General features: G+C 49.7%; 7 protein-coding genes across 7 annotated transcripts; 5 read left to right on the top strand and 2 right to left on the bottom strand.

The window, feature by feature from the left end:
- Positions 1-2,198: 2,198 nt before the first annotated feature.
- Positions 2,199-3,512, top strand: HOO65_030272 (Phosphatase PSR1; the record flags this gene model as incomplete). Its single annotated transcript, XM_071002224.1, has 3 exons — positions 2,199-2,906; positions 2,991-3,140; positions 3,201-3,512. 3 exons carry the CDS (start codon positions 2,199-2,201, stop codon positions 3,510-3,512), a joined length of 1,170 nt encoding a protein of 389 aa, XP_070859951.1.
- A 1,655-nt stretch (positions 3,513-5,167) lies between these two features.
- HOO65_030271 (Protein transport protein Sec61 subunit beta) lies at positions 5,168-6,001 on the top strand (the record flags this gene model as incomplete). Its single annotated transcript, XM_071002353.1, has 4 exons — positions 5,168-5,170; positions 5,457-5,658; positions 5,811-5,906; positions 5,967-6,001. 4 exons carry the CDS (start codon positions 5,168-5,170, stop codon positions 5,999-6,001), a joined length of 336 nt encoding a protein of 111 aa, XP_070859950.1.
- Positions 6,002-8,162: 2,161 nt separating this feature from the next.
- HOO65_030270 (Sterol 3-beta-glucosyltransferase UGT80B1) lies at positions 8,163-11,966 on the top strand (the record flags this gene model as incomplete). Its single annotated transcript, XM_071001799.1, has 6 exons — positions 8,163-8,394; positions 8,506-9,154; positions 9,210-9,449; positions 9,507-10,274; positions 10,342-11,120; positions 11,206-11,966. The coding sequence occupies 6 exons, from the start codon at positions 8,163-8,165 to the stop codon at positions 11,964-11,966; spliced, it is 3,429 nt and encodes a 1,142-aa protein (XP_070859949.1).
- A 1,725-nt stretch (positions 11,967-13,691) lies between these two features.
- HOO65_030269 (ubiquitin-protein ligase sel1) lies at positions 13,692-14,360 on the top strand (the record flags this gene model as incomplete). Its single annotated transcript, XM_071002397.1, has 3 exons — positions 13,692-13,787; positions 13,852-13,986; positions 14,061-14,360. 3 exons carry the CDS (start codon positions 13,692-13,694, stop codon positions 14,358-14,360), a joined length of 531 nt encoding a protein of 176 aa, XP_070859948.1.
- A 313-nt stretch (positions 14,361-14,673) lies between these two features.
- Positions 14,674-16,003, bottom strand: HOO65_030268 (uncharacterized protein; the record flags this gene model as incomplete). The annotated part of the gene is made up of 2 exons (XM_071002215.1): positions 14,674-15,326; positions 15,526-16,003. The coding sequence occupies 2 exons, from the start codon at positions 16,001-16,003 to the stop codon at positions 14,674-14,676; spliced, it is 1,131 nt and encodes a 376-aa protein (XP_070859947.1).
- Positions 16,004-17,400: 1,397 nt separating this feature from the next.
- Positions 17,401-20,655, top strand: HOO65_030267 (Alanine--tRNA ligase; the record flags this gene model as incomplete). Its single annotated transcript, XM_071001835.1, has 5 exons — positions 17,401-17,479; positions 17,568-17,713; positions 17,882-17,908; positions 17,969-18,004; positions 18,064-20,655. The coding sequence occupies 5 exons, from the start codon at positions 17,401-17,403 to the stop codon at positions 20,653-20,655; spliced, it is 2,880 nt and encodes a 959-aa protein (XP_070859946.1).
- Positions 20,656-20,999: 344 nt separating this feature from the next.
- Positions 21,000-23,000, bottom strand: HOO65_030266 (Protein arginine methyltransferase NDUFAF7-like protein; the record flags this gene model as incomplete). Its single annotated transcript, XM_071002013.1, has 4 exons — positions 21,000-21,209; positions 21,294-22,261; positions 22,357-22,899; positions 22,940-23,000. The coding sequence occupies 4 exons, from the start codon at positions 22,998-23,000 to the stop codon at positions 21,000-21,002; spliced, it is 1,782 nt and encodes a 593-aa protein (XP_070859945.1).
- Positions 23,001-23,063: the final 63 nt, after the last annotated feature.

Genomic DNA, 23,063 nt, shown 5'->3' with positions numbered 1-23,063 from the left:
CCTCTCCCTTCATTCCGCTCTCGCTCGCCGTGCTCTTTCTTCTTCTACAGAAAGGAAAGAACTTGCGCAATGTTCTCTATGCACAGTGGTACCGTCCAGCCTGGAAAGGAAGCTACCCTGACGGGGTTTCTATGGGCTGTCTAGATAGCTTGGGGGCACTTGCCTGTGCCTAATTAAGGCGGTTACAGTTGCAGGTGCAGCTGTAGCCCAGCATGTGTGAATGTGGGTGTGGGCTTGTCTCTGACACGACCGCTTCACCCCTGCACTGTCCCTCTTTTTTTTTTTTTTTCTTTCTTTCCTTGGCCTCTTGCTCTGCTTCTGCTCTCTTATTTTTGTCTGATCCATCCCAAGTCCCAATCCCAATCCTAATCCGTACCAAACTCAGCTCGACCTGCTCGGCGACAGCTTTTTATCTCTCTTCCCCCATTTTACCCTGACCACAGACTGGCTGGAGCGATACACGGTTAATAGAGAAGACGGACGGGACAGGCTAGAACGCAGCGTAGAAACCTCGTCAAGCATCGCCGTGTGCTTTCCTCCTGCTAGAAACTCGTTTGGTGCCTGCCCTTTTTTTTCCCTGAATTTTTGGCAATTGCTATTTTCTGCCATACTACGCTGGTTATTTCTTTCTTTGCGCCTGGGCTTTTGCAGACAAAGTGCAAAGTGGGCTGGGAAATTACACACTATCCGAAGCCCCGACCCTGTGCTTTTTCTCTTGCCAATTTGGTTTGTCATTTACGGTTAAGGCCTGGCCTTGCCCTGCACGTTAAGGGGCTGGCGACTATTCCCTTTGTCGGCCACTTTTTATTCTCTCGCTCGCTTTGCTTTACTCTGTCTCTGCCTTTGTTTCTGCTTCTGCTCTGCTTCTTCCTTCTCGTTTCCTGCTCTGCATTTTTGCTCTGCATGACTGATTGATATCTTCTTGTTTGGTCCTCTTCCTTGTGCCCTTTCTCCCTCTGGCTTTCTTTAATCTGCGGATTTTACTCTCTATTTTTTTGTCCCCTTTTATTGTTATTTTATTCTCTTCCTTTTTTGCATCCATTTGTGAGATCTTGCCACTGGCTTTTTTCCTCTTACTCGCCCTTTTTTCTATTATTTTCTTCTCGAAGCTTTGTTCGTGAACTCTCTCGCGATTGACAAACACAGAGAGAACCCGTCTATCTTTCCTGTGCTTGTGCTGTCAGTGGTAAGTTTTGTGACTGTTTCTCGCCTCAACATCGCGTCGCATCAGCTTTTGGCCCTCGCGCTTCTCGACGCACGCCGTTCATCGAGCATCATCATTCAAACCGTCGCCCATTGTACCCAACCAGTATTTGCTCCTGTCAGAGGTACAAGCTAGATTCGACACCAGATCCGCCCGCCATTCGTGTATCTGAAAATTCTTGCCTTCTTCGTCTTGTATTGCGCGTGTTGTTCCACAGCCTTTATCCGGAAAACCATCTCGCCCGTTGTCGACCTTCGCCATATCTCGCCCCGGTGCAGCTTGCTAATTTTCGCTTGGTCGCCATATTGGGCGCCGTCGTGGAAGCAAGTCCAAGTTGACTGCACGCCTGATATATTAAAATCCGCCTTTATCTCTGACCCGACGCACTCGCTGATCCTCCTTTGCTCTCAGGGCTGAAGTCGATGCAGCGCGTACAGCCCCGTTTATGAATTTTCTTCTGCGTAGCATTGCGGATTACGACTCGCTGCCTTGCCTTGCACCGTCCTGTTGCTGACTATTTGTGGCTCTAGATTTTTTTTTTCATCGCACCGCAAGATATATTTCTCTGTACTTTATTATTTTTTATTTATTCTTTCCGCCCCTACTCCCGCAAACTCGTGCGATTTTAAAGCCAAACACCGGGATTTCTAGTACCTACCTACTTGTCTCGTATCGTCTGAATTAGGCTTTTCGAAGACATCCGCCGCTTCTCCTAGCTCCCTCTTCCCTAAATTCTTCGAGCAATTGCACTCAGGAGCTCTATCTCCTGAGTCTCGTCAAGATAACGGAGTCTCTGCGCCCAGCGGAGTCTTCCACTGCTTCGGCAGTTTCGTCTGGTGTGAGCGCCGCCGTCGCCAATAACTCCGACTCAAGCTCCGTCGGTAACAACAACGGCCGCCCAGCTTCTGCCAGAATCCGTACTCGTCGCAGTATTTTTGACTTGCGCCGCAACCCCGAACCTACTATCAACGAACGCGAAATTTTCCTTGCGACCATGTCTGCTGCTCCTCAGCGCAAAAAGAAAAGCGGTCTTTTCGCCCTCCTTGCGTGCTGCTCGGCCCCTGAGGTTAACACAAACCATGAAGAGCCTGATAACGTGCATAAGCTGGATAAACTTCCAATTCGACCGACTACTGCTAAATCCTCGAAATCGGCCCGTTCCCGGACCCAGACCCCCTTGGACCAGCCTGTTCCAATCATCCCCAAGCCGGCCACTGCAACTCAAGCAAATGCCAACCTTTTAGTCGAAAAGGCTTCGCAACCCACGACTTTGTCTGAGTCTGCCACCATTAAGGAAAATCGTATTTCTGGGCTTTCGCAGTCCGAACAATCTACCGCCAACGCTACGAAGCGAGAGTCAAAACAGTCATCCATAGTCCCTGCGGTGGCCGTGCTACCGGCGGTTGAGAACGACGAGACCGAGACCGAGACTCCTAGAGTTGATGTGACCAAGGATGATGATGATGACAAGCCAACTGCTTCAAACGACATAGGACACGATGGCGATGACCTGCAAAATGGCACCGATGTACTGCCCGAAGCGCCTCCGCCGCCTCCAGCTCCTGCCCCATTTTCAAACGCAGATGGCGAGTCGCCTGATGAAGCGCCGCGCGTTCTTCTGCCCGAAATTTCACCAGCCCATAAGGGCCGAAAATGCTTGGTTCTGGATCTCGATGAGACTCTGGTTCACAGTTCCTTCAAAGTAAGCAATCCATTGAAGCTTAGCTCCCCCTCCCTCCCCCCGTTGTTTATTTGATTGAATGACCAACTAACCCTGAACAATTAGATACTCAACCAAGCTGATTTCACTATCCCTGTGGAAATTGAGGGGAGTTATCACAACGTATACGTCATCAAGAGGCCTGGTGTTGATGAGTTCATGAAACGCATGGGCGAGCTCTACGAGGTAGTTGTGTTTACTGCCTCTGTTTCTAAAGTAAGCCTGCATAAAACCAACACCGCTATCTCTCTATTCCTGTTCTAACATTTCCTCTAGTACGGAGACCCGCTACTCGATCAACTCGACATCCATAAGGTGGTTCATCATCGTTTGTTCCGGGAGAGCTGCTACAATCATCAAGGGAACTATGTCAAGGACTTATCGCAGATTGGCCGTCCCCTTCAAGACACAATCATCATCGACAACTCGCCCACTTCGTACATCTTCCATCCCCAGCATGCCGTCCCCATCAGCAGTTGGTTCTCTGACGCCCATGATAATGAGCTGCTTGACTTGATTCCTGTTCTCGAAGACTTGGCTAGCCCATCCGTTCGGGATGTTAGCCTTGTCCTCGATGTCACTCTTTGAAATATCCAATGATTCCCCTTTTGTCTGTCCTTTTGTAATCATCGTCATCGTTTGAGCTCGTTGCCCTATTCACGCTATTTCTTTCTCCTTTTCCTTTCTCTTCTTTGTTTCATGTTTGCCACATGCTCAACCGCGGGGCTTTATTCTTATCAATTGGGCTGCCTGCAGACACAGTCCTAGTACTCTTATATCTTCATTTCTCATATGGCTTGTATTTTGTCATAGCGGAAGGCGTTTGGGTTTGAGTATTATCTTCGACATACACTGTGCGTACGCACTTCAGTCTAATCTTCTATATATCCGGGACTCCGAAATAGTCCGTGATAGGCCTCTCAATTCGGTCGTATTTTGTGTCTACGATTCCCTAAACGGCCCCTCAACATTCTTCCGCAAGATACCCCCGTTCAAATAGCGGTTGGATTACTTTTCCTTTTTTTCTTTTGTTGAGCAGCACGCACTCCCGCGTGGCATATTCATTACACGCGTCAGCCTGAGATATCGCTTTGAGCGCTGTATTAAGCCACGATATGTTTCTTCCGCCAGAAATGGAGTCATTTGCGAGGCTATTATCCCCTTAACTAGAGACTCGGCCATTCACTTTGGAGCTCTACATACTGTCAGTATATCAAGCTTCGGGCTATAATGTGCAGAATCCGAGGCTTCAATATAGTAGTCTGTTACTATCTTTGATTTCCTGCTGCGTTTTCATGGTATTACTTTGCTGCTTGTTGCTCGATTCCCTTCGCACGTTTATCTAGCACTTTTTTGTCGTCCTTCATTCTTTATCTCCATGTCCTCCCCCCCCCCCTCCTTATCTTTTATTTGTTGCTTTTCGTCCCTCCATTTGGCGTATGAAATGCTGTGTTCTCTCTTTTTTTTCGTTTGTCTTGTTGCTCTCTTGCCTGCTACCCTACATCTTGTTGTTTGTTTTGTTTAGTCGTCTGCCTTGAAGAAAGGCTCATACCAACACGGCTGGTCCTGATACAGTTCCTACTCTAAAAATACCTATTTGAATCATTTTTTTCTTTATTAATGTGATAAAATTGTATAATAACTAAGAAGGTCTCACTCAGTTCTCTTAAGATGGCCTGCTAAATAAACTAACGGCCTTTGTGGAAGCATACTTGTGAGGCGAATCTCATGGAACCAAGTCGTACAGCCGACGTGACACATCCTTGTTGGCAAACTGTATTCATCCGATTTTAAGCATCCCACCATTTACTCCTAATGTACAATAATACAGGCTTTTCACTTGCGATGTTGGGAACTCTTTTCTCTCTTGTTGCTGGCTCGCTTTGGCTCTCCTCTTCTGTGTAGTACAAAGGACTCAGCCGGTTTCAGCAACCTTGCTTGGCTATCAGTTGCTTATCGGCACGTGCACTAGGCGCCCCACTAAATAGTTGCCAGGCTAGCATAGCCAATTAACGAGAAAAGTGACCGTGGCCTTAACTGTTTCCAAAGCGCATCTAGTAGATTGGGAAGCTGTCTTTGTCGACAATTGGTGTTTCTACTATTCTTCTTGCCTCTTTTTTTTTTTTTTTCTTTCTTTTCGACGATTCATCATTTCCTTCCAGACGAGCTTATTCTTTCCGTTGCTCTATTCTTCGCTTTCTCTAACTCCCTTGCCTCTACTTCATTCGCTCGCTTTTTTCACAATGGTAAGGATGCTGATATATTGCCGCTATTCCCCTAGCCGTTCTCGATAATAATACAACTTGGATCTGATGGGTGAGCTGCGATGTGGTGCAGTCTGGATAGATGGGTTACCAATCGCATTGCCATCAGCTATTGTAGCACAGCAAACATTGCATGCCGGCATGGAGGAAGCTCCTGTCTTGTATGTCTTGTAAAGCAAGCCTTCCAAGTGCTCTCGCTATCTATTGCTGTTCGCCATTACTGCTATTTAGTTCTTAGTTTGCTCACATCTGTCCTCTTGGCTTTTAGTCTTCTCCTCGTGCCGCTTCCCCCACTGGCATCTCCAGTGGTGCCGCCATCGCCCGCCCCGCCTCTCCTGCTTCCGCCCCTGGTGGTGCCCGTACTGCCATTCGTCGCCGTGCTGCTGCTGAACAGAAGGAGAAGATTGCGAATGCGCGCCCCACAAGCACTCGTGCCGCCGGCGCCGGCGGCAGCAGCAACACTATGCTGAGTACGTTTTTTTTCCTGCCTAGGTACTCCTGGGCTTTTGCTATGTCATGGTATCCGTGTTATAAGCACGGGAACTAGAGCTCAAATAGCAGAATCAAAAGAGATACCTACTATGGATTATCATGTGAAAGCTAATGCTAACTTTTCACACAGAGCTGTACACCGACGAATCCCCTGGCCTCAAGGTTGACCCTGTCGTTGTCCTGGTGCTTTCTCTGGTCTTCATCTTTAGTGTTGTTGCCCTACACAGTACGTTTTGGTCCCCTACACAAACTAGTGGACATCAACTAACACCTGTTCTACCTACAGTCATCGCCAAGATCACCCGCAAGTTCTCCAGCTAAGTTGGCAATCTACTTCTTTATATAAAGACAATTCGAAAGGCACACATGGCTCGACGATAACACCGGATTCGACGATCTTATTTCATAAATGCTATTTATGGCTAGACCACCAAACCACAACATGATCTGCTTGAGGCGGGTCAAACTAAATCCCTATCTTCAAGATGATATGGTGGTGTAAGCCATATCGCGATGGTCTTTATACCGGAACGACAATCTTTTTATGCTGAGCTTGGAGATTAACGCGACGGTATCTCATCTCACCAATGCTCACCATAAGCTAGCAATATTTCCGCCTACATCTCTCGAAGTCGTCCTGAAGGGAATCCTTCTTGGCTGGGGCTTTCGTGCTCTTTATTATTTCCCCTATTTTTGTATTCCCGGATCACACACTGTCCCTGCCATGTTGTTTTCAAGCTTCCACGTTGGTTATCAGGCTTCGATTTTCTTGTTTTCTTGTTAGCTTTTCTTTTATGGGTTGGGGGTGGTGAAGCCCCAGGCGCATCATGGTTACTTGTTTCTTGTTTTTGTAGTGTAATATTACAGTAAATCTGGATCTTCCACTCAGTCTACTTCCATTGAGAAACTTGCCCTGTTCTCCCGAAATTCATAACAGCTTGGAAATGGTAGATGCATGATTCTTTGCGTCTGGTCTGATCCGATCCTCCGCACCATACCCTAATATAAAAATAGTCATAACCCTAACACGCGCTTATGTGTTTAATCAAGATCTGGTGGAGACACTGGCTGCGTGGCTACCGGCTATGCTGATAACCCCAGGAACATCTCGATAAGATGCAAAGCTTGGCCAGAAAAGGACTTGGCAGAGGAGAGCCAAGATGTCACGTCAGATGTATAAGACAGGCGATGCCCATTACCTTGTGCTGCAACTTTGATTCAAACAGAATAAGATCGAAGAGGATGGGCATATCCAAGTATCCGAGGATACGAGTATACGAGTATACGAGTATCCATATCACATCAACACAGGTAAACGTATACACACCTTTAGCGGCATCATTGTTTGCTACAGCCATGGCGCAGCGCAGCGAAAAGGCCGAAAAAGCGGGTGAAAATCTAACGAAAGATCTGCTTAGTTTTCTTGTTATGGTGTAGTCGAGTTAGAGATTTCAAGCCATTTGCTTGTCTAGAACAAAGAAAAAGCGTTCAAGGATCTGCTTGCTAACCATGAACAGCTAAATTTACAGAACTTTGTCAGAATTTAGGCTTTAAGTCCGACAGCTCGTAAACTCCGTGCCTGATTCTGAACCTTGCTAGTCACCAGAAGAACCTTTTCTCTCTGCTTTCTCTCTTGTTTCTTACGTTTAGAACTCGCCTCAAAAAAGGGGCTCGATGGGCCTGGACTCCTCAAACAAAACAAACGCGGGCTGGCGGAAACATGATGCCAGAGGGGAGAGGGCAAGAGGGAGGAGTAGAGCATTGACGGGGTAGAGTGCCGCTTAGTTGGAACTTGGTCGAGCAAGTAGATCCTACTGCCAGGGTTAACCCCGATGCTTACTAGACCATTTATCCTTAAGTATAGGATAACTTGAAAATACAGGCGGCCAGTGGCCCCTTGGCCAAGGCAGCAACATAAAGATAGATGGTAGGTAGGGGAGCACCAACTGAAGCTTCAGTAGGTACTCACTCCTCTGGGTGCTTCTGCGGCTGCCTGAGAGTCTAGCTAACGAGGCGTTCTTTTTATATCCCCATTTCTCAGAGTCTGCCCTACATGTGATCTTGTTCTTCTAGGAGTCCCTTGCTCCTTGACCATGCCTTATTCTTATATGGGTAAGTCGTGTTTCTACTATGTGGGTGCCTCCTGATTATGTGGGTGCCTTCTTCGTCTTCTTCTACAGATAACTCGTGTTACATATAGGAAACTGTTCCTTCTCCTCTGGGTCTTTCTCCTTTGGGTCTTCTCCTATCCAAGCAAGCTATTCATATAACAGGTCTTGCCTTCTTTCCCTTCTCTGGCCTGACTTTCTCCTGACTCCAGTTTTCATCATCTCACCTCTTCTTTCCTACTCCAATCATACATATCCTTTCACATAAGTAACCCCGCGTCTCTATTATCCCATTATCCCACCGACCGCCGTCCCGATTATCTGGTACTACTTAGGACTTTGCGTCCAAGCATTGCGCCTTCCACCTAGCTATCATGGGCAGCAAGAAGGAGCTCGAGGCCATGGGCTACAACCAACCCCCGGCCGACTCCAGAACAAACGACAGCGACGATGACGGCGCCACTGTCTCTTCTGAGTCTGCCGCGCCATTCCAGTCATACCGACCCTATTCAACGCTTTCAATGGCACCCAATGACGAGAGTCCACCTGCCTATGCTGAAATCAACATCAGCAATGATGCATTCTCTGGTGCAGCTAATATTACGGGTATGTCCCCTCCGCTCATGTCATGTCACGACATGATAGATGGCTATGGCTGCAATTGATCGATTGTGTCCACTTGTACTTTGCTAACAAAGCTGACTCTCTTCCCTGCAGATGATGGAAGAATCAATGTCAATATTAACCGTGCGTCCAACTTCTTTGCGCACTTCATGTCCCCTGCGCCCAATGCAAACCCTCAGCATGACCCTTCGGATCAGCCCCCAGCCTACATCCCAGAGGGGCTTGGCTTCACATCCCATAATCTGCCGCCGCCCCGCCTCAACATTGTCATCCAGATCGTCGGCTCCCGTGGCGATGTCCAGCCCTTTGTCGCACTTGGGAAGGTTCTCAAGAACACCTTCAACCACCGTGTACGCATTGCCACACATGGTACATTCCAGAACTTTGTTGAGGAGAACGGGCTTGAGTTCTTCTGCATTGGAGGCAACCCCGCCGAGCTGATGGCATTCATGGTCAAAAACCCCGGCCTAATCCCCAAGAGAGATACCTTGAGAAGCGGCGAGATTAGCCGTAGACGCAAGGGTATACAGGAGATGGTTGAGGGCTGCTGGCGCTCGTGCTTTGAGCCTGGCGATGGCACCGGCGAAGCCCTTAGACCGCACAAGAAGGGCGAGTCATTGGAGGAAGGCTTTGAGCTTAGTGGCCAGCCCTTTGTGGCCGACGTCATCATTGCCAATCCTCCCAGCTTTGCACACATCCACATTGCTGAGAAGCTGGGAATTCCGCTGCATATGATGTTCACGTAAGAATGATATAAGCGAGACACGTCTGATTCATCTGTACTAATATTGTGATAGCATGCCGTGGTCGCCTACTCGCGCTTTCCCCCATCCCTTGGTTAACATGCAGGCCTCTGGTAGCATGGATAATGCTACTGCAAACACAGTCACCTATGGTCTGGTTGAGATGTTTACATGGCAGGGATTGGCTGATATCATTAACAAATTCCGCGTTGATGTCTTAGAACTTGAGGCGCTTACCGTGGCGTGGACGCCTGGAATATTGCATCGCCTGCAAATCCCCTTTACATACTGCTGGTAAGTCGCGTCCTTGCTTGCATGCTTATCGATGGGCTGAGCTAATAATAATCATAGGTCTCCTGCTCTCATTCCTAAGCCCCAGGATTGGGGTGACCACATTGACGTTTCCGGTTTTTTCATGCTTGATCTGGCCTCTAACTATTCCCCTGATCAGGACTTGGATGCTTTCCTCAAGGCCGGTCCCCCCCCGGTGTACATCGGCTTTGGTTCCATTGTGGTTAATGACCCTGATGCACTAACCAAGTTGATTTTCGAAGCTGTTCGCATGGCTGGTGTGAGAGCCCTTGTTTCCAAGGGCTGGGGCGGGCTTGGTGGTGAATCCCTTCAGGTTCCGGATAACGTCTTCATGCTTGGAAATTGCCCTCACGATTGGCTCTTCAAGCATGTCAGTGCTGTAGTTCATCATGGTGGTGCTGGAACATCATCAGCTGGCATTCATGCTGGTGTACCTACTGCTATTGTCCCATTCTTTGGTGACCAGCCTTTCTGGGGTTCTATGATTGCCCGGGCCGGTGCTGGGCCGCCTCCCATTCCTTTTGCCAAGCTTACAGCTCTCAAGCTTGCAGAGGCACTGAAAGTATGCGGTAGACCGGATGTCAGGCTAAAGGCTAAGGAGCTGGGTGCCAAAATCTGCCAAGAGAATGGTACTATGCAGGGTGCTCAGAGCTTCCACAAACAGCTCGACATAGGTGACCTACGATGCAGCTTGCTCCCCCATAGAACTGCGGTGTGGAAGGTCAAGCGGTCCAAGGTTAAGCTGTGCGCCATGGCAGCTGCTTTGCTGGTCCGCAATGGCCTCTTGAGTTGGTCTGATCTCAAGATGTACGTTCAAAAGTGGCCTTATCAGCCTCCGAATACACTACCTGTAGGGATGCTAACTATTATTTAGATATCGCTCACAAGAGCACAACACAGTAGCCGAGCCGTGGGAGCCCGTTTCCGGATTTACCGCCAATGTCATCAACGACATTGCCAATGTGGCATATGCACTTGCCGATTTCCACAGCGGCGTGTCAAACTCCAAGAAGTCGGCGGTGGCTGGAAGTGTAGCTTCGAAGTCTGAAACTTCAAGTATCGTTTCCAAGCGTGATCTAGGCTACCCGAGTGGCGAGTCAGCCTATTCCAAACCTGGAAGCGATCGTTATCCGCCGATGCTTACCCACAGAGCAACCGAGCCCCCTCCGAATTCGCGAAGCGTTGCTGGACCTTCATCCATCAAGCAAATGCCGTCTATTCCTACTTTACAGCCGTCTGACAGAAGCTCCACTAATATGACTACTTCTTCTACGTCAACTACATCGACTGTGTCTAGGGACTCGGGCAAGATGGTGTCTAAGACTAAGGAGGTTGGCCGGGAGGCAGGAAAAGGTGTCGCTAAGCTTATAGAGCTTGGAGCTATGACACCTATAAATATGTCTATCGGTATGGCTAAAGGCTTCCGAAATGCGCCAAAGTTGTACAACGATCCGATGGTCCGCGAATCCGAGAAGGTCAAGGGTATCGCTAGCGGCTTCAAGGTTGCAGGCAAGGAGTTTGGCTACGGCATCTACGATGGCGTGACAGGCTTGGTTATGCAGCCTTACATTGGTGCGCAGACTGGCGGCAAGAAGGGCATGGTAAAGGGCATCGCAAAGGGATTGGGTGGCTTTTTGCTAAAACCCATGGGTGGTAAGTGTGGATTTATTTCCCTTGGTGGCACGGGTGACTTGACATGACACTTGACGGTGAAGATCGCTGACATTTTGTTTCACAGCGTTTTGGGCTTTGCCGGCATACGGTTTCCAGGGCGCCTATATGCAGTTAAAGGGCATGGGCAAGAAGACGTACCAGGCTTACATCGAGGCCTCGCGTGTCGCACAGGGTGAAGAAGATCTCCGGGGCATATCGCCTGCTGATGAGAAAGATATCCTGGAGGGCTGGAAGAGTATTGAGACGGGTGAAGGCAAGAAGAAATCGTTTTGGGCGGCATCTGCCTCATCGTTAACCAGACCAATGACATCGGGATCGTCGGCCCCGTCGTATTCATCGCAGCCGCGCACCGAAGAGCCGCCGATGCCGCCAATGCCGCGATTCCCATCGGAGAGACAGCCATCACGGGCCAGCACATATGACCGCTTTGATGACCAGAGACTAGGAGTGCATGGGAGCGAGCCGCCTGCTTCCATTGCGGAAGATGTTAGCGATGCCGCGTCTGTGCATTCGTCGAGATACATGCAGCACCAGTCCACAGGTCAGAGCTATCAGAGCTATACCTATAGCGACCGTGGCTCAAGCTATAGCGCGGCTGGACCGGCCGGGTCCGTAGTGTCGCGGTCATCGACTTGGAGGAGCGAGCAGCCCCAGTTCCCATCGCAGGCGCAGGCGCAGGCCCAGCCGATTCCACAACAGCAGAATCACATTCCGCAAGAGCCTCAGGAGCTTGAGAGTCCAACAAACTTACCGGCATATCAAACGTCTCGCGCTCAAGAAGGGCAGAGGGAAAGAGAGGGGGAAGAGAACACCCAGCCTAGGTGAAACGCGCAATGATGGGAATAGGCGCACTCTTAAGGAAATGGGTGGTGGTGTACGTGATGCGTTGTGATTTTGACAGAAATATGTGAATACGTAGAAGAGGGGAATAATATAGACAGATATGTGAAACAACCTGGCTTCCTCGCTAACTTGTGCGATAGTGTTATAGTGTTTGTGTGATGTGACTGACAGGCTGCCTCCGGCTCTGTATAATTATGTCGTATGGGTTGATTATGCTTACATTCTAATACGTGACAAGTACTGTGCACTGCACTGCATACTGGGCCAAGGCTCAGAAGGAGAGAAGGCGGCTGTGTAGAGGATCAGGGGGAGGGCGGGGAGAACGTGAAAGCGAAAGGGCCCCCAAAGAGAAAGCCGGCGATCAGGAAAACAAGTGGAATTTGACACGACACTGTGTTTCAAAGAGAACCGTTACCCAAAAGCCTCCTCGAGAGGAAAGAAAGCCTCCGTTGTTGGAGGATGGCCCTTCGGCAAAACGCGAGGTACGTACATGTAATTTAAAACTGGACAGGAAGTGGGTGACTCTCAAACGCCCACGGTGCGACCAGACGGCCGCTAACATGTAGATACATGTATGATGTTGAGTTGTTCGTGTTTATTTGGTGATATTGGAGGACAACGAGATAGTGGTGGTGGATGGACGGGTACCGCCGATGGTGTTGGGAGGTTGCTTATATATATTCGTTGGTACTCTTGTATTTTGGCTTTGGTCTGTGTATCTGTCTACAAGCCAGTAATAGCACCTGCACTGTTTTTTTAGTGCGTTCATGGCCTGCCTCTCTATAGCGTCTCCTTACAGTCCCAGCGCCCTATTCTTCTTCGTGCGTTCCAGGCAACTTCTTTTTTCGGCTTTAGATCCATTATTTTCTGTTTGTTTGCTTACCTGCCTCGTCTTTTCTTCCTGCGTCGTTGTCACTGCATTGCGCTCTGAGCCTCTGCAGGCCTGAACAAAACAAAGTCTGGAATTGGAGCCAATGGGCGGCTAATTTAATTTGATTCCATAGCCAAAGAAAACGGACTGCATTTTTTGTTCTTTTTATTTTTGAAAGACAGGTTGCCGTGCTCTGCTTTCGCTATTTCCTTTATCTTTACTTCGCTTTCCTCTATTTCTGATTGCGTCAAGGTCCGATATTAAAACGGGACTTGCAATTGCCTGTCTTGTTTTCTGTCGCACGATTTTCCTCCTTTTTTTTCTCGTTCACCTCACCTTGTTCCTGTTCTCCTGCAACTACTGCCGTTTCCGTTTGTTTATTGCAAGGTACCTGCTTATTCCTCTTGTTCTTTCTTCTGCTGTGCCTTATCACATGTAATCGTCGTTGGTATCGCATTCCCACCACTGGCAACCCACAACGTGAACAATCCAGAGCAAAAGCAGTGCGCAAGTTCCTTCCTCTATTTTTCTTTCTTCTGCTCGTTTTGCTTCTATTTCCTTTTTTGTTAATCTATTCTTTTATTCCTTTTTCTTTGTTTCCCCACGCCAAAAAAACCCAGATATCACATCCTTTTTTGCTCCATTCCTTGCTTGCGTTTTGTTATTGCATTCTGGTTGCCGCAAGCTGCTTGTTGCATTTCTAAACAAACAAAAAAAGGACTACTGGATCTGCTGCTATAAACTGTGCGGCTTTCCCTCTCTCAAGAGTCAAAAGCTAAATCAAATCGGCAGCAAAGCATCTCGAACCCTCTTATTCCACCCATACTCTCTCCACAATGCTGCCCCTTTTCGCCAGAGTAGATGACAATGAGCTGCCATCCGGCTGGATCATTGACAGAGATGGCGTAGCCCGTCCTTTCTGGTACTCTTACGTAAGTTTTTTTTTCTTTTTTTGCTTCTCCTTCGTTATGGCTTGTCGGCCTGGCTAACGTATAGAAGCAGACTGGCTACATCGTCAAGTGGTCTATCTTCTTGGGCATCCTTACTCTTATTAGCCTCTATCTTCTGGTTGGCCACATCCACGCCCGCAAGAGGCTCAAGGAGGGCAAACTTCCCCTGCGCTACCATCGCGTAAGTACATGTGCTCTTCTAGTTTCAAGGCAGTGAGCCCTAATGTACTAACACTGCTTTTCTCCAATACTTAGTTTATGGTCAGCAGAGCAGCCATGGCCAAGGTTGATCCTCGCTATGCCGACCCTATCCCAATATATCAGCCGTACAATCAGCCGCCCCCGGCATACTACGTGGTCATGCAGCCCATGGCCCCACCGCCGCCGACGTACCGCCCTTCCGAAGCTAAGCCCGAATACTCGGGTGACTTTGCGGCACCGCCGTTTGCTGGCCCCTCCTCCTCTGTGGATCACCAACAACCACAACAAACATCAGGGGTCACTACCGACTATCCCCCACCACCTCCTGGTCCTGCCGCCCCTACAGTTCGCTAAAGATAAAAGGCGATCGATGCAATGTGATGGTGTAAAAGGATTAATTTATTTACAGCAGGCTAGTAGAAAAAAAAACAAAATATTGACATTCATTGATCATGTGTAAACCGACTCGGCGTAGTATAGCGCCAGATGGATTATTTTCGTTGAAGCTGACATGGAAAAAAAAGAAGAATAAAGCATGCTGTTTGGGCAAGACCATAGTAAACTATGCGATGTTGTGGATACCAAGTTTTACCTGCAACAAACTTGTAAGTCAGGTGTGGAGGAAGACGAATCCCCTTGGATTGATAATGGTAGGATTCTCGTGGCCTTAATCAATGTCCATGTCCACATCCATGTCCATTGCATCAGAATATAAAGCTGGCTGCTGCCAAGTTGATGGCTCAGGATCCACGTGGCTAGGCTGTTGTTGACGTTGGTGAAAAGACGGGGTATTATAGGACGGTGTGGCCAAAGAGGAGGGAAGCTGAGGCGATGCTACAGAGCTTGAGCTTGTAAGCATTGGACCGCTATTACTTGAGGTTGCAGCCGCAGTCGCAGCAGCTTCCGCTTCTTGCTTAATCCTATCACGGATACGTTGACGCGCCTCAACAACGACTTTTCGAACGCTGTCGTCAGCCTCAGGCACAGTTAGTGCCCTAGGCTCACGGTATAGCACTAGCTGCATGCCGGCTAGCTGGCCTTCGGGCGATGCTTTGACGGACTGCGGGATCCGGGTTTCCAGCAAGTGTTTCTTGATGTCAGGGAGCATGATAAGGCGACCATCTTCAGGCTCGCTTTCTGACGAGGAAAGCTCATCATCGAGGTTGTAGATGTAGACTTTGTGGCGTGAGTCGTCCAACTGCATCATATGGCCCGCGTCTTGTGAGGGCGGGCGGCAGCGGCGGCGGTTGGCTGCACCAGCGGCAGCATTAGCCTCGGCGTCTAATGTGGTGACGCAGGGACTGGAAGGCGAAGGAGCTTCTACGGGAACATAGAGCTTGGGACCATTGCGCTCTATTCAACGGGGATGAACAAATGCAACAAAGCGAACAAAATTGTCAATAATCTGGCTCAAGATCGTCCGTGTCCATGGCGCTGTCGATAGACTCAGAGCCGGACTCGGAAACAGAGTACAAGGTGCATGAGGAACGGCGGCGAGGAGCAAGGACAACAGACGTACCAAGATTCAGAAGACTGAGTCGCTTGGAGAGTCGCTCGTTGCCAGGGGCGTCTTGGGACTCAGCCTTGCGCTTGCGCTTTTGCTGGGAGAAGCTCGGAGTTAGAGCATTCGGGGACGGAGGTGGAGCAAGGGCGGAGGCAGAGGCAGAGGCAAGAGGGTAGGCAGACAATGGAGAGACTGGCGAGACTGGTGTTTCTTGAGCGTTGTATTGTGGCGAGTGGTAATCTAAATACTTCTGCTGAGTCTGAGCCTGAGCCTGAGCCTGAGCCTGAGCCTGAGCCTGAGCCGGGAAACTCTGGTTCTGGCTTTGGGTTGAACTTGGCTGTTGACTGTTGCTATACATTTGCGCAGAAACTGGCATCTGCATCTGCATTTGCATGTGCTGCAGGTGTAGCAACTGTCGTTGACACCTGGAGTCTTGCACAGGGGATGTGGGCGTAGGCGGCTGGGGCTGAGAGTAAGCAGACATCGAAGCCATTATGAACAATTGGAAACCATGGAAGGACACGTGAGATGATTGCAACAAAGGACGGGAGAGAGGGAGCTAAGGGGGCTGAAGGGCTCAAGGGTTACAGCAAAGAAAATAAGAGAACGTGGAAGCAACTAATAGCAGCAGTAGTCAAGAAGCTAACGCTAGCACTAGACACCTCACGACAGGCTGAACGCCAGATAAAGGGACAGACAATATAAACAAGAAGATATAGAATAGTGATCTAGACAAGCTGGGAAAATCTCAGGGCGGTTGTGCCTTTTGTACGAAGCTCTGGCCACCTCTTTGCTTCCTCTCTCTAAGCCGGCCTGCATTAGAACTGCATGGAATCCAAGTTGCTAGAGGCAAAAAAGTGGAGGCTTTCTAACATAGTCAAGTAATAAGCTTGTAGAACCCGCTGGAATGTCTAACAAGGCCCCTACCCCACAAAAGGTGTGCCTACCTATAGGCGTGTGTATTAGCTTAGCGTACACTAAGAAAGAAAGAAAGAGAAAGAACTAAGCTACGGAATGGCGGAGAATCGGACAGAAGCTTCTATATGTCTCAGTGTAAATACCCCGGCTAAACTAAGGGTAATACGATAAGAGCCGAGTAGTCCTCAGACTCTTAGGATAGATTTACTGCTATAAACTTGGTTATTAGATGTCTATCTATGCCTGTCTATGCCTGTCTATCTATGCCTGCATATCTAGCATACCGTTCCCAAGGAGACGTGGAATTTAAAGAGATGTTGTAGTGGGCTAACACGGCCCGCTCTTGGGCATACAGCTCAAGTTTTGGTTCGGCCAAGCGGTGCATGTGCAGTAGCTCTTATCAAGAAGTGGTGCGTCTACTTTAGATAACCCTATCCTCTTATCTTGCTCCGTCCCACTGAGACATGGAAACAGAGCCCCTCCCGCTGTAGACACCTTCTGTAATCTATGACTCCGATGTCTTATCAGCACTGGAGCATTTGCCGTTAGCGCTAGTTCTAGCCTGCTCTCAAGGCAAGGCCTCTGAAAACTCTGAGCCAATCCATCTGTCTGTTTGATATTTTGCTTCTTCTGCAGCTTAGCTCGTCTTTTTGTCCCTATGATATATCGTTGCTTGCTTGTTGATCCGTTTTGCATCTCTCTCTTTGATTCTCCTTCGCTCCCTCACTGTTCTTCTACTGTTTAGGACGACAACGACAACGACGACGGCGACGACCATCCACCATTCCTTGCATACTCTCTTCCCGTTTCCCGGCCTTGGTAGCTCCCCGCCTGTCGACCTCCTCGACCCCGATTCTCAGATCGTCGCTACTATCTCAAGGCCGGCCCCCCTCGTGCTTTGTTAGAGTACACTCCAAATCTTATCCCCGACTGTCAACTTTGCGATACTTTTCGTCTTCATCTTCTGTTGCTATGGCTGAGAGTCAGTGGCCTGGCGCCAAGGTGCGCGAGACTTTCCTCAAGTACTTCGAGGATCGCGGCCATACTATTGGTATTTTGCCTTTCTCCCACTGCAGCTACTAGGCAGTCTTGATTACTTGTACTGACTTTTTTTTTCTTTTCGTTACTTTGCGCTGTAGTGCCCTCATCTTCTGTTGTACCCCACGATGATCCCACCCTGCTGTTCACCAATGCTGGTATGAACCAGTTCAAGCCTATTTTCTTGGGCACTATCAACAAGGGAAATGAAATGGCCAGCCTGAAACGCGCTGTCGATTCGCAGAAGGTTTGTTCTGTTCATCTTTCGTGAAAATTTCTGTTGTAGGCGGTGCGCGGGGTAGTCGTGCCCAGAGAAATACCCCGCGATGCGTCATACAGACTCTGCTTTTTTTCCCTTTTTTTTCGCCCCGGATTTAGCTGGTGAAACGTGTGTACTGACAACCCCCGTTTTTAGTGCATCCGTGCCGGTGGCAAGCACAACGTAGGTCTCTTTAACTTCCTTGCTATTTTAGTAGCCCTTATTGACTTGATATCACAATAGGATCTTGACGATGTTGGTAAGGATAGCTACCATCATGTGAGTTACCCTTTCGTTCCCTTGCTCTAGCAACTTAGCTAACCCGCATCATCGTCTAGACCTTCTTTGAGATGCTGGGCAACTGGTCTTTCGGCGACTACTTCAAGAAAGAGGCTATCCATATGTCATGGGAGCTGCTGACCAAGGTCTTTGGCTTGGACCCTAACCGCCTCTACGTCACCTACTTTGAAGGCAACCCTGAGTTCAACCTGGAGCCTGATCTAGAGGCTAAGCAGCTCTGGTTGGATGTGGGCGTTCCCGAGGACCACATTCTCCCTGGCAACATGAAGGACAACTTCTGGGAGATGGGCGACCAAGGTCCCTGCGGCCCCTGCAGCGAAATTCACTACGACAAGGTAGGCGGCCGCAATGCTGCTAGCCTGGTCAACATGGATGACCCCATGGTTGTTGAGGTTTGGAACAACGTGTTCATGCAATATGATCGTCAGAAGGATAGGTCCCTAAAGCCCTTGCCCGCAAAACACATTGACACTGGCATGGGCTTTGAGCGCTTGGTCTCTGCTCTGCAAAACACCGTCTCCAACTACGCCACCGACATCTTCACACCCCTTTTCGATCAGATTCAAAAGATTACCAACGCCCGGCCCTATACCGACAAGTACGGCAAGGACGATGCTGATGGCATTGACACTGCCTACCGTGTTGTTGCTGATCACATCCGCCTGCTTTCTTTCTCTATTACCGACGGCGCTGTCCCCAACAACGATGGCCGTGGCTATGTTGTCCGTCGTGTGCTGCGTCGTGGTGTCCGCTATGCTCGCAAGTACTTCAATGCCGAGATTGGCTCTTTCTTTTCCCAGGTCCTGCCTGCCCTTGTTGAACAGATGGGCCACCAGTTCCCCGAGCTAGTCAAGAAGCAGGCTGAGATCAAGGAGATCTTGGACGAGGAGGAGGTTGCTTTTGCCCGCACCCTTGACCGCGGCGAAATCCAGTTTGAAAAGTTCGCCAATGACACCCTCAAGAAGGGCGAGAAGAAGCTTTCCGGCGAGGTCGTTTGGAGGTTGTATGATACCTATGGTTTCCCTCTGGATCTGACCAAGCTGATGGCTGAGGAGCGTAACTTGGATATCGACGAGGCCGAGGTTGAAGTGGCCCGTGAAAAGGCCCGCGAGGCTAGCAAGGTTGTCAAGGAATCTACCCAGATCTTCAGCAAGCTGGATGTGCACCAGATTGCCGAGCTTGACACCCTCCAGGTTCCTCGGACTGACGATGAGCCCAAATACCTACCCCCCAATGCTGTTGCCAAGAGCAAGGTGACTGGAAAGGTGCAGTATATTTACGATGGCAAGTCGTTTGCCAAAACTACCAAGGACATTCCCTCTGGCACTGCCTTGGGCCTGCTTTTGGATAGAACCAACTTCTATGCTGAGGCTGGTGGTCAGGTTGCTGACTCTGGCCTTATTGTCATTGATGGCGTTGCTACTTTCAAGGTCCTGGATGTCCAGAGTTTCGGTGGCTACATTCTACACAACGGCTACCTAGAGGCAGGCGTCCTGGCTTCCGGCGACGAAGTCATCTGTGAGTACGACGAGCTCCGCCGTGCTTCAATTCGCAACAACCATACTGGCACTCACGTGCTAAACTACGCTCTACGCGAGGTTTTGGGAGATGAGGTTCACCAGAAGGGCTCGCTGGTTGATGAGGAGAAGCTGCGCTTTGACTTCTCCAACAAGGCTGGTATCAGCGTTTCCGACCTGTCAAAGATCGAGGAAATGTCTAAGCAGTACATTAAGGACGACAAGGTTGTATACTACAAGGATGTCAATCTAGAGGCTGCTCGGGAAATCGAAGGCCTACGCGCCGTCTTTGGTGAGACCTACCCCAACCCTGTGCGTGTAGTCTCCATTGGTGCCTCAGTCGAGGATCTTCTGGCCAACCCCAAGAACCCTGAGTGGCGTAAGCTAAGCATTGAGTTCTGCGGTGGTACCCACGTGACCTCCACTGGTATTATCAAAGACCTAGTTGTTGTCGAGGAGTCTGGTATCGCTAAGGGTATCCGCCGTATCATTGCCTACACCGGCGAGGCTGCTCGCCAGGCTCAGAACGCCGCTGTTGATTTCGGCAAGCGCATTGAAGCACTGGAGAACATGCCATTTGGTCCTGAAAAGGAGGTAGACGCCAAAAACACTGGTGTTGCGTTGAGTACTCTGACCATTTCTGCCGTGACCAAAGACACTCTGCGCAAGCGGTTTGAGAAGATCACCAAGGAAATCACCGACCAGCAGAAGAAGCGCCAGAAGCTTGAGGCTAAGACGGCACTGGAGGCTGTCCAGGCACACTTCAAGAAGGATGAGGAGGCCAAGGTCTTTGTCGGCCGCCTGCCCATCTCAGCTAACATCAAGGCCATCGGCGAGGTCATCAACCACTACAAAACCAAGGACAAGGAACGGTCTGTGTACATCATTGCCGGCAATGAGTCGTCAGGTGTTGCTCATGGCGTGTTTGTTGGCTCGCATCTGGCTGGCAAGGGAGTTACTGCTGAGGCCTGGGCTACTACTGTGAGCGAGGTGATTGGTGGCAAATCGGGTGGTAAGGAGCCATCACGCCAGGGCATGGGCACGAAGCCTGAGAGCATTGAGGAGGGTGTTGCCACTGCTACCAAGTGGCTGGAGGAGAAGCTGAAACTCTGAGTCTAAGAGAATATGAAAAATGGAAGAGGAGGGTACAGAGGAGCCGAAAAGGAGCCGCGAGGGGGCCAATTAAGTATACTATACCTCTGCTCCCTCAGCAGGCTCCTGTCATCTTTTTCCTGTTCTTCTTTTTTGTTCCTGGCCTTGGCCTTGAGGTGTTTGCGGTTCTTTATTTATGGATTCTTTTGGTACATTCTCTTTGGTTTGGATTTGGTTGATACGAGGGATTGAAAGTTGTTTTTTTTTTTAGTATTTGATGAGCTAGTAAATATAGACATGACTCTTTTAACTTTCTGTCGGTGTGTATACATCATTGCCCGCCATGATGCTTGTCCTCATTTTCTTTACAGCGTTACTATGAAGCTAGCATTTTGGTAGTAGTCCAACATGGGATTCTCGCCAGACCGTGTCTCTGTATCTTCAACGTATGCCCAACGTCGCATAAAGTCTTCGTGGGTGCTCACACGAGTGAACTTGCCTGTCATGGCACGATACATGGACTCCATGACTTGAAAGTCGGTAGGGAAGAGGATGTCAAAGTAGCCCTGGTGGACCTAGACGGGGAGAACAGTTAGTCAACTAGCTTTACAGAAGAGAAGCAGAGTAGGGAAGATACAAAAATATAAGGGGTATCTTACTAGAGGCGTTGTTACGGGCACCATCATCCGTTCAAAGCGTGTCTGCACAACAGGCGCATTGAGGCCCTTGACAGCATCGGGCAGCGAATGGAAATCCGACGAGACGAGACGATGTCGCGGGAAGTATTTTTCCAGAATCTCGAAGAACTCCATCAGCTGTGTAGGAACATATTCCGGATCTGACAGGTTGGGCCGCAGCGGGATATAGCTCTGCAGGTGACGGACAAGCTTGCTGCGTGAGTATGGCCGGGGATAAACACCTCCAGTGGCCGACTGGCGGATGCGAAAGAACTTGGACACTAGCGGGTCCAGCATAGGCGAGTAAAACTCGTAAAAGTCACCGTCACCATCAATCAGCACGATAGCCTGCATGGGCTGCTCAGTCTCATCGTCATAGCGGACGGCGTCGTGGGCAAAGTTATCCCATACTTCCATAGCCAAGAAGAAACACGGGGACGACACCGATTCGTTCCATTCGAAGATACTACGGTTGACAATCTCGACGTGCGCTGCATGTGGACTGTCAGCGAGCGCGCTAGCCTGAAGCTCGGCCAGCTGAGGTGAGATTTCGATGATGCGATATTGTGTCCGCTTGTATACGTCAGGGTCCGCAGCATGGATATAGTCGAGGATGTTGCGCATCAGCGTGCCATTGCCAGCGCCCATTTCGTATATGGTTAGGTCATGGTAGGGATAGCTAGTTAAGCGGTAGTTTGATACGAGATAGCGGGCAATGGCTTCGCCGTAATGAGGGCGGAACAACTCGGTTGGAGTATGCCATAATTGGCGTGTAGGGTTTGGAGAGCCCGCAGCAGCATCGAGGGCGTCTTCAAACTCGACGTAGCGCCTCGATAATTCAGAGTAAAACTCGAGGTTGTCGCGCATTTTGTGGAAGGCAAAGGGCTTGCCGGGCGTGAAGATCACGGCTTCCTTGGAGAAGTACCCATACGATGGGTTGTACAGACTGTCTGTAGAGGTCATATTAGCCTGGGGAATAGCCCTGAGACCCTAGGATCAAGCGTTCAGAAGCCATAGGCCATAAGCTATAAGCCAAAAGTCATACCATGGATGAAGTCGCGCATCAGCATTTTGACCTTGCGCGGGCGCGTCTTGCGACTCCGCAAGTCCTCGGCCGTCACCATCGCATAGGTATCAAACTCCTCAGCCCGATCGAACGGGAAGATATCTGTGCGTTGCTGCCACCGGCTCTCGCTGTTAGGCATACCATCTCGGGCACGGTCATTGCCGCCTGGCCGATGGATGGCATATCCGCGTTGCTGGTTGTGGTGGAGACTAAAGTTCGTCGTAGCAATGCTAGCGGAGGAAGTCAAGGGTCGGTCCGGACATGACATGGGACCTGCCGCCAACGGCTTAAGGGAACGGCCCGTTGCCAGCTGGCAGGCCGGTCGGCGGAACAGCTCACGCAAGAGCCTAGCCATGAAGGGGGAATCCATCTTGGCCAAGATGTGCGGCGAGGTAAGGGGGGTTCTGGGAAAAGCCACCACTCGGGTTTGGCAGCGGGTGTGGCCGCTCTCCTTGTTGGTTACTGGGTCGTCTCGGTGGAAGAAGCAGAGATTGGGGCTAGGATGGTTGAGAGCTTCATGAGCTAAAGGTAGGTAAGCTATTTAGTTAACGTGAATTATTACGCGAAGCTAAGCGGGGTTCGTAGTACATTTGCGGGGCGGGGCTATCGCTGTAACTGGGCATTGCACTAAAGAGGACATGAAAAATTCCAGAATTTTGATTGTGACAAAAGCTATACTACAGATC

Source organism: Ceratocystis lukuohia (assembly GCF_044167205.1).
Source record: "Ceratocystis lukuohia strain C4212 chromosome Unknown Supercontig3_pilon, whole genome shotgun sequence".
NCBI lineage: Eukaryota > Fungi > Ascomycota > Sordariomycetes > Microascales > Ceratocystidaceae > Ceratocystis > Ceratocystis lukuohia.
Note: the sequence above shows the minus strand (reverse complement) of the source record. Positions and strands in the feature narration are given on the sequence as shown.